Source organism: Lactuca serriola, chromosome 9, assembly GCF_051521515.1.
Source record: "Lactuca serriola cultivar US96UC23 chromosome 9, Lser_US96UC23_V15, whole genome shotgun sequence".
Classification (NCBI taxonomy): domain Eukaryota; kingdom Viridiplantae; phylum Streptophyta; class Magnoliopsida; order Asterales; family Asteraceae; genus Lactuca; species Lactuca serriola.
In genome coordinates this window covers 71,042,637-71,052,728 of record NC_136416.1, presented here as the reverse complement: position 1 = coordinate 71,052,728, position 10,092 = coordinate 71,042,637, and the positions used below count along the sequence as shown (strand labels likewise).

The window sequence follows — 10,092 nt, the reverse complement described above, 5'->3', positions numbered from 1 at the left end:
ATCCAAAATGATCAATATGAAAGTTACAGTAGTCGTCAAAACGAATGTGTGGATACAAATAATGTTGAAAACATAGTTCGTATGAGAAAGTTACGATTTTTTGAAGTTTTGACGAATTCCAGAAGTGTTGGGTGTCTATCAAAAGCGTGGGGTGCCTTTAAAGGTCCAACGCGCCTCATTTAATGCACATGTCATTTGCATTTGAGGTTGCATACACGAAAACTGAGGCTTGCGTGCAAGCAAGAAAACCAAACTTGTCAGAGGGCTCGACGTACCCTATCAAAAAGCAAAACGCGCTTTTCCATATTCCAACCTATAAATAAAGGCTCAAGACTCTTCCATTCCTTCCCCATTCTCTTTCGAAAAGAGTTTCTCTGTCTCCCCCCCCTCTCTCTCTCTCCCTCGAGTATTTCTTTCCCTCGTGATCCGACTTCTCGTTTTGTAGTATCGTTAGCGAAGCTCTGGGGGTTTCGAAAGGATATAAGAAAGTAATTGTCAAAGTTCTGCTCGTGGATATTTGGATTTCGTCAATCGTGTAAGTTACACTTTCGCTTAAGTATAACTTGATATGAAATATACCCATTGTCGTTATTATAAACATGTTTATTAGATTAATCATTAATCCCAATTATTATACTGATTGATCTAGTTACGGATGTGGTGTCTAGGATAAACATGTTCGTCTAGTTGTTGGATTTTAGAGAAGTTATATAACCGAAATGATCATGCCTTCCGACTGTCTTGACTGGCTAATCCTTATTTGATAGTCATTCAGTGTTATTATGATTAGTGAAGAATCTAACTTTTTTGTTATAAGATTTCCTTAGTTGCTGATTAGCTACAATATTATAGGTCGCTTCATGTTTGGAGCGACTACTCGTTTACTTTTGTTTTATTTTTAGTTATTATAGGTCGTTTCATGTTTGGAGCGACTACTCATTTACTTTTGTTTTACTTTTAGTTGTTTATTAATTGACGTAATAAAAGAAAAATACAAAATTAAATAATAAGAAGCAAGTTCATCTTTATAAAAAATTCAGAACAAATTAAACCAAACTCGCTACAAAATAAAAAAAATATTGGTTAATCCAAACTTTTTTTTTGTTTTTTAGACTAAAATATAACAATTTTCAGTATCCAAAACATAATCCCGAGTATTTCTGCAAAAGTTTAACACAAGCATGCTACTCACGTGAAGAAAGAAAGGGTCCAAACTCCAAAGTTCCAATCCGTGATCTCGCCATCTCGGCGCCAGCAAAAAGCAACCCTGCCTATCACGCAACGACACATAACACCAAGTGGACACTCGATAAGCCTTTCGTCGAACATGTGGCAGGCATTAGATTTTCAAATCCCAACTCTCCCGTCGCCGTCGATCTCCGCCCCTCCCTCCATTTCTCTCCATCATTTCCTCCACACTCCACACTCCTCCAAAGCTTACAGGAGCAATGGCGATGTCCGCCGGACTAGGAACCTCCTTTTGTTCTCTTCCGTCACTCCACCGACTCACCACCGCTACCACCAATGCCGCCTCTTTCTCTTTTCTCAAATTATCTTCTCCGTCGTCCTCACTACTCTTCTCCGCTAGACTCCCTCCAACCAATCGACATGAATATTCCGTAATAAAAGCTTCTTCTTCTACAACATTCACCGAGTCTCACGATCTGAAGGTATGATAATTCGCTATGTAAGTAAATGTGGCATTTAATTCAGGCGTACTCTATGTCTTTTTTTCTTAAATTTTTTTATAAACAGGTTAATACAATTACTACGAAGCCGATCGAAGGCCAGAAAACTGGAACCAGTGGTCTTCGGAAGAAGGTCGAATTCTTTTCCGCTTTGATCTTAATAGTTCTGTTGATTAGTTCATTTTCGACATGGACTGACGTTTAATTTTGAATTTGATAAGGTTAAAGTGTTTATGCAAGAGAATTACCTTGCAAACTGGATTCAGGTATGAATTTACTCGGTCTAAAGTTGTGAATTGATCTATGTGTTAGGGTTTTTCCAGACTTAGTTTGTAATGTATATTCGATTATATGTTTCCATTTAGGCATTGTTCAATTCTTTGCCACCTGAGGATTATAAGAATGCTCTGCTAGTATTAGGAGGCGATGGTCGTTATTTCAACAAAGAAGCTGCACAAGTAAGTTCTTTTTTCACAGTTTATATACTTCATGAACTGCATTGTGGCTGCCTTTTGAATTTTCTAAACAATGAATGGATTCTAAATGCAGTTGATTATTAAAATTGCTGCTGGGAATGGAGTTGGTAAAATATTGGTTGGCAAGTGAGTCTTTTGATACTTAAATCTTTTATTATATTATCACAAGAGCTGAAAATTCTAACCGGAAAACTTTTACTTGCAACATTTGGAAGACTTTATTTCTTATATGTGTTAGAAGCATTAACTATGCATGTCTAAACATATGTGTAATTGCATCTTTAAAATGTTTCAATTCATTACAGTTACAATGTAATCATTTTGTCATATACCTTTGTATTTTTTCAATTATCATTGCTGGATCATGACCTTATAATAATCCTGTCATTGAAGGGAAGGTATTTTGTCAACACCTGCTGTATCTGCTATCATAAGGAAGAGAAAGGCAAGTGTCCATTCATATCTTCACCCTTAAAATGGGAACTCATTGAAGAACACCATCATAATATGCCATTTCATTTTGCAGGCAAATGGTGGTTTTATAATGAGTGCAAGCCATAATCCTGGTGGGCCTGAGTATGACTGGGGCATCAAGGTGAACATATAGTTCTTTACATCATGGGCTTCTGTAACTTTTCTCATCACTATTGAAATCCATATATCTTGTTTGAAAATAATTGGTGTTTACATTTGTCACATAACTTTTATATTCTGACACTTACTGTTGTTTTCTTACAGTTCAATTACAGCAGTGGGCAGCCTGCTCCTGAGTCCATAACTGACATGATATATGGAAACACACTTTCTGTATGTTCTCTCTTCTCTTTATCTGTATCTTCATTTGTGCATACTATATAATTGCTCCTTGTTTATGATTTGTATATCTGAACACATTAGTATTCTTAGAACTGACATTCTTCTCAACAATTAAGTAAAAGTAAATTTAAATTTCTTAGGGTTGAATGTTGATGAGACTGATTGTTCTTAACTGTTAATCTTCTTGCTCTTATGGCTTTGCTAGAAATAATACTTGGTTTTTTTGAAGAGTTTTGTAAAGTACACAGGAGAATAGCTAAAGTTGTAATCATATTGATCTTTACTTTATATGTTCATAGTTTGTTGATGTATTCAACTATAGGAACATGTCATATATATATATATATATATATATATATATATATATATATATATATATATATATATATATATATATATATATATTCTTAAATAGTGACAAAAAGGAGGAATCAACCTTATCAAAATCAGTAGCAAGTAGCAACTACCTTTACTATGAGCAAAGTACTAACTTTATATTGATAAAAAAGAGGAAACTGCAACTTTTTACTGGGCAACACAGTGTGGAACTTTTTGCATTTCTCATTGGTGAGTATGGATGTAATTAATTATGAACTATAAGAACAATCGTATTAGTTTAGAAGTGTGTTTTCACAAACATTTTTTCATCAATAAGAGCAAAATAGTTTTTGGTCCCAAAAAGTTTTCTCTTCCAATTTTGCTCCTTATTTGAGGTTCTTGTAACGTTTTTGGTCCATGTTCCAAGATCCAAGTAAAATGACTGATTACAGCTGGTTCTTTCTTGCAATTTTGGTCCCAAAATTATAGTCCTTTTAGTTGGAGGGACCAAAAACGTTACAAAAACCTCAAATAAGGACGAAAATTGCAAAAAAAGAAAACATTTTCTGACCAAAATAGAAAAATCAGCTATATTTAGGGACTAAAAATGTGGTTTTTGCCAGCATGTAGTTTAAAGTTTGTACATGATTTTAGACTATAAGTTTTTCATTTTTGGTTTCATATTCATTGACTTATTTATAGTCCCCCATTGCGATGACTTTTTTTAGTTTAAAAAAATTACGATAAATTAACTCTTGCTTTTTAACTTTTAACTATATTAGTCCCTCAAGAAATCACTTCTCTTATATTTCTCCAACTATTTATTTATTTATTATTTTAAAATTTCACAATTCCTGCAGATATCTGAAATAAAGTTGGCAGATATTCCAGATGTTGATCTTTCAAGTGTTGGAGTTACAAAATATGGCAACTTTAGTGTTGAAATAGTAGACCCTGTTTCTGATTATTTGGAACTAATGGAGGTAAAAGAAAATAATAATAAATATTTAATATATTAAATTTGGTAAATCATTTATTTCTCTTTTCAATTCAGGATGTCTTCGATTTTTCACTGATCAAAAGTCTTGTTTCACGATCAGACTTCAGGTATAAACACACACAGTGTTCATGAATCATGATTCATGATTACCAATTTATTAATATAGTTTATTTATTTATTTATTTATTCATATCTATAAACCTTGCTTTTGTCAGGTTGACATTTGATGCAATGCATGCAGTTACAGGTGCTTATGCAAAGCCAATTTTTGTAGATAAACTGGGAGCTACTTTGGTATGTTTATCATCAATCAATGTGTAATAAATAATAAAAGTCCATAAAAGTCCTTATGTTTTGGCCTCATAATTGATAAATACCTATTTTATAAAAGTTTTTAAGGTATATATGTGTATAATAACGTATTTTATGTAAGTGTATTTCACACATTTTCACATAACTATGCTTTTATAAATAGGTATTTAAAAATAAAATAATATTATTATAAAAAACGTTTTAAAAAGAGGTGTTTATATAAGTATTTTACCTATAAAAACGTTTTTCTTTAAAAATTATATAGAAAAAAAAGGTTTTTATGTGAGAAATATGTTCTTTTTTTTTTTTTTTATTTTAATTTTTTATAATGATTCTATACAACAAACAAAACATATTTGAATTTAAAAAAAAAAAATGTAAAAAACTAAATTTAGGATGAAATCGTAACAAAATTTTGAAATCTGAGCCAAAAGTGTAAATTCTGGGCCAAAAATGTAGTTTTTAAAAGTGGGATGACCTGTGTAGACTGGGTAAAAGGTTCAATTTGAATACAATTCTCGGTTTTTGGGACTTAATTGAATAAAAAAAACATATAAGGACTAAATCGATTATAAGAACAAAACATAAGGACTTTTATAGAGTTTTCCCTATTTCTTGCATAGAATATAGATAACTTGCTACTCAAGTAACTACTTTATAATGTTTTTTCAGGATTCAATTTGTAATGGAGTGCCTCTAGAAGATTTCGGGCATGGGCACCCTGATCCAAATCTAACGTAAGAATTCACAGATTATAATCTGTTTTATTTATTTATTTATTTTTTTTGAATTTTGAATATGAAGAATTGTTAAATGTCTTTATTTTTATAAAAGATATGCGGAGGACTTGGTCAAGATTATGTATAGTGACAATGGACCTGATTTTGGAGCTGCAAGTGATGGTTGACAGATGATTTTTCTATTTTTATGTTGTTATTTTTTTTTTAAATTTTCCTTGTGGTTTTTGAAAGTTTTAATCACAAAAAATGACTAAAATGGGAGGTGTGAGTTAACAAAATGACCACATTTTGAATATTTATTCGAAAATAACCACCCACTTTGCAAAATTCCTTTTTATGCATATGAATGTTCCCCACTACAAAAATCTTGATTCCTTTTTTTTTTCTTCCAAATGACGTCATTTTTTCTTAAAATGACATCACCCATTTTGCACTACAAATAGCTTCACTTTTTTTTTTCTTTTTATTTTTTTTTTTATTTTGAAATGACATAATGCAAAAATAAAGTAATTTCATGAAGTTGATTTTGCGAAATGGGTGGTTATATTGTGATATTTGTTCAAAAGGTCTCTCATTTTGGTTATTCTTTTGTGATTTATTTTTACCAATTTTTAAATATGATAAACCTTATATTCCCAACATTTTCTTCAAAAACTAAATCCTTAAAATTTATAAATCCAATGATTTTTCCAGGAGATGGTGATAGAAACATGATTCTTGGTAGACAGTTCTTCGTGACCCCTTCAGATTCCGTCGCTATTATTGCAGCCAATGCACAAGCATCCATTCCATATTTTCAAACTGGCCCAAAGGTCTAATTTTTTAATTTTATTTTTTTATAAAAAGTTATTCAACTATTTTATTTACATAAAAAAACCGACTTCAGCTTTGTAATTTTTATAGGGTTTAGCACGCTCTATGCCAACAAGTGGTGCTCTTGATCGAGTGGCTGAGAAACTTAATCTCCCTTTCTTCGAGGTTATAAATTATAAATTATAATCTTTTTGTATTTTAAGCTCTTGAAATTTTTTTATTTTTTATAAAAGCTTGAAAACTTTTGTTCCAGGTTCCAACTGGTTGGAAATTTTTTGGGAACTTAATGGATGCTGGAACTTTGTCAATTTGTGGGGAAGAAAGTTTTGGAACAGGATCCGATCACATACGAGAGAAAGATGGTATATGGTATGTAAATTGACCATTTTGCCCTTGGACTGAAGCTCCAAAATCAGTACAATACCATATGGACCAAATTTTGTTTCCAGTCTTTGTCCAAGGGCAAAACGGTAATTTTTGAAAAAAAAATTAGCTAGGTAGTTAGATTTAATGATCCAGGGAAACATCCAAATAAGGAGCAAAACAAAAGAAATTCTAAACTCAGGGACCAAAATTGTTAAGAAACATCCAAATAAGGAGCAAAAGAAAAGAAAATCTAAACTCAGGGACCAAATTTGTATATATTGTAAAGTTGTTTTGGGATGACTTCAGGGCTGTTTTAGCTTGGCTTTCTATAATAGCATACAAAAACAAAAGCAAGAAAGAAGGAGAAAAATTAGTCTCTGTTTCCGACATTGTAAAGGAACATTGGGCCACTTATGGAAGGAACTACTTCTCTAGATATGATTATGAAGTAATCACCTTTTAATTATAAATAAATAAATTCACTATTATTTAATTAGTTAAAATTATTTCTACTTTACTGATATTTTAATGTTCACTGGTGGGCCCCAGGAATGCGAATCTGAAGGAGCCAATGAAATGATCAATCACCTTAGAGATTTGATCTCTAAAAGCAAACAAGGAGACAAGTATGGTGAGTTACAGTGTCAGTAACTCAGTATCAGCTCAATAATTTATAAAAAGTTTAGAGTAAATTACACAAATGGTCCTTGTACTTTTTGTTTTTTTACATTGAAATCTGGACCAAAGTCACAGGACCAGAATCGACATAAAACCTTGAAATAAGAACTAAAGTTGAAAAAAGTTTCAGTTTTGGACTAAACATGGTGAAAATCAGAAAGTAAAGGACCAGGGTTGCAAATTTACTAAAAATGAGTGAGTAAATTACAAAAATGGTCCCTGTGCTTTCTGTTTTTTTACATTGAAATCTGGACCAAAGTCACAGGACCAGATTTGACTTAAAACCTTGAAATAAGGACTAAAGTTAGAAAAAAAGTTTCAGTTTTGGATTTGGACTAAACATGGTGAAAATCAGAAAGTAAAGGGACCATCATTGTAATTTACTAAAAATGTGTGAGTAAATTACAAAAATGGTCCCTGTACTTTCTGATTTTTACTGTGTTAAGTCCAGTTTGTATTCTGATTCTTATTTCAAGGTTTTATATTGATTTTTGGTCCACCTTGATGTAAGGAGAAAAGTCATAAGGACTAAAACTGAAAAAAGTTTCATTTTGGAACTAAACAGGCAAATATTAGGAAGTAGATGAACCTCTTTTGTAGTTTACTCAACAATTTATGGAAAAGACCAAATTACATTTTTAATCCCCGAGTACAGCTGCTTTATTTATTTTCTCAAAACGTTAATTCTTGGACCAAAACTGAAAAAACCATTATACCACAGGGACGAAATCTGTAATTTATTTTTTTCTTCTTTTCTCACTTAATTTTTGAATTCATACTTTTATTTACTGCAACGCAATATTATAAATTAAAAAAAAAACGATTGCAGGAAATTATACACTTGAACTTGCTGATGACTTCACTTATACAGACCCTGTAAGTTTTATTTATTAACTTTCTTAAATTTAATTAAAAATAAAAAAGTTACTGAAAAAGGTTTTGAAAGTTTACTAGGTAGATGGGAGTATAGCTTCAAAGCAAGGTATCCGATTTATCTTCACAGATGGGTCAAGAATCATATTTCGTTTATCGGTACACATACACATTTATTTAATTTATTTTTAAATAAATTGATCGATTAATTTCGATAGAATAAAAATAATTTTTTTTAATAAAAATTACAGGGAACCGGTTCAGCAGGTGCGACTGTGAGAATCTACATAGAACAGTTCGAACCTGATGTCTCAAAACATGACTTGGATGCTCAGGTGGCATTGAAACCATTGATAGGTTGGTTTTTGTTTTATTATTAATATTAATTTATTTAGTTCAAAAAAAAAAAAAAATTATTTTGTTGTCTTGTCAGATCTGGCATTGACTGTGTCAAAGCTAAAGGAGTTCACTGGAAGGGAAAAGCCTACAGTGATTACATAAGTTGTCTAGTGAGTTGCACTATGAAAGGTGATTTTCCCACTTTTTCATTCATGATTATTATTGTATTTATGCCACATGAGTTGGATGCCCAGTAAGATCTACAGAAGTAGACAATAAAGATTCAAAGTAAAAGATTAAACAGTTGTAGGTGTATGGTGTTAGCTTCACATAATTTTCATTCATTCATTCATCTAGTCACGTGCATAGCTGTTTCAATTTTTTTTTTTTTTTTTTTTTTTTGTAAAATCTAAATATGTCGAATTAATTATAAATCAATAATATAGTTTTTATCACAAAATTCAAACTAAATAACAATGATAATTAGGGGGTGTGTATCATTGATTTTAAAATAACATAAATAATCAAAAAAATATGATCATTAATCATTAAATTTGCAAACACACAATATTGGATGTTAAGTAATCAATTAAGGGTTTATTGTATTCTGTGATAGCACGTGTGCAATTACGTCGAGGGTCATTAAAGCCAGAAACAATCCAAAACAAAAGAAAGGTTAAAATTGACAAATTGTAACATAAAAAGTTGTATTATAAAGTGGCAGATGATGAACCTATAAGTTATAAGCACTCCATGTATAAAAGTATTAGTGACGTATCTATGTATGGAGTACAGTCCAATATCATGATTAAGTGGCCCAGAATCGACACATCTGAAAAAAAAAACCCATAAAAAAACATATTTACAAGATAATGATAAAAAATTATTTGAGTAAATTACACGATTCGTCTTTTGTTCAAATGTTAAATTGTTTGTTTAGTTTCTATTTTCAAAAATTATCTCGGACTGTCCTTGTAAATGTTTGTTTCTCACTCGGACGGTCGCTTGGTTCGCACGGTCACTGACGAACATATAATGACTATTTTACAATTTCTCTTTCTTTTTTGATAAATTTTTGATTTGTTTGTTAATAAAAATATAAAAGAAAAATAAAAAAATAAAGAAAAACAAAAAAGGCCCACCACTACAAACACTTATCATCTACACTAACCACACTGACACCGTTCAATCATTTATCATAAATTTATCTTCATCAATTCATTTTCTATTGTCGGACCACCGCGCAACACCACCGGACCACTGTCTCTTTTTTCTCAGAAACACCATCGACTACCCTTTCTTCCCTCGTTCTTCTTCCCGGTTAGTCCTTAAGCCGCCACCGTCAACCACCAGGTCTGTAGAAACACCAGGTGGAGCAGAGGAACACAAACACACCTTTTTTGTGTTTACCGATGCAATACAAATAAAGAAAGAGCAAGAGAGACAGAGATAGATCTGCCATCGCCACCTCACCATCGTCACTTGTTCGCAAATCTAGACTCCAAGTGGTGGTTGTCGGAGATGGCTTCATTTTCTTTACCTAAATCCATCTTCATTAACGTACAACCCAACGTATTCGATGGTAACCCAACAAATCCGGTGGAGATAGACGGTTAGTTCATGTGGTTTTAACAGATTCGTTACCGGTAAGATCCAAACCCTAGCCGACAGAG

At 31.8% G+C, this 10,092-nt stretch overlaps 1 protein-coding gene across 2 annotated transcripts; it reads left to right on the top strand.

The window, feature by feature from the left end:
* The first annotated feature begins 1,305 nt into the window (after positions 1-1,305).
* PGM (phosphoglucomutase) lies at positions 1,306-8,775 on the top strand. Of its 2 annotated transcripts, XM_079021112.1 has the most exons (22): positions 1,308-1,670; positions 1,756-1,821; positions 1,910-1,954; positions 2,054-2,146; positions 2,238-2,290; positions 2,558-2,609; positions 2,691-2,759; positions 2,903-2,971; positions 4,159-4,281; positions 4,353-4,405; positions 4,514-4,592; positions 5,283-5,347; positions 5,445-5,512; positions 6,044-6,162; positions 6,254-6,328; positions 6,417-6,532; positions 6,836-6,977; positions 7,079-7,160; positions 8,037-8,083; positions 8,162-8,239; positions 8,332-8,437; positions 8,514-8,775. In XM_079021112.1, exons 1-22 carry the CDS (start codon positions 1,449-1,451, stop codon positions 8,579-8,581), a joined length of 1,890 nt encoding a protein of 629 aa, XP_078877238.1. In that variant the 5' UTR covers positions 1,308-1,448; the 3' UTR covers positions 8,582-8,775. The 2 variants fall into 2 exon arrangements, 1 of the variants encoding a protein (XP_078877238.1); XR_013692114.1 differs by lacking the exon at positions 8,514-8,775 and having other exon boundaries at positions 1,306-1,670; positions 8,154-8,239; positions 8,332-8,415.
* The last annotated feature ends 1,317 nt before the right edge of the window (positions 8,776-10,092 follow it).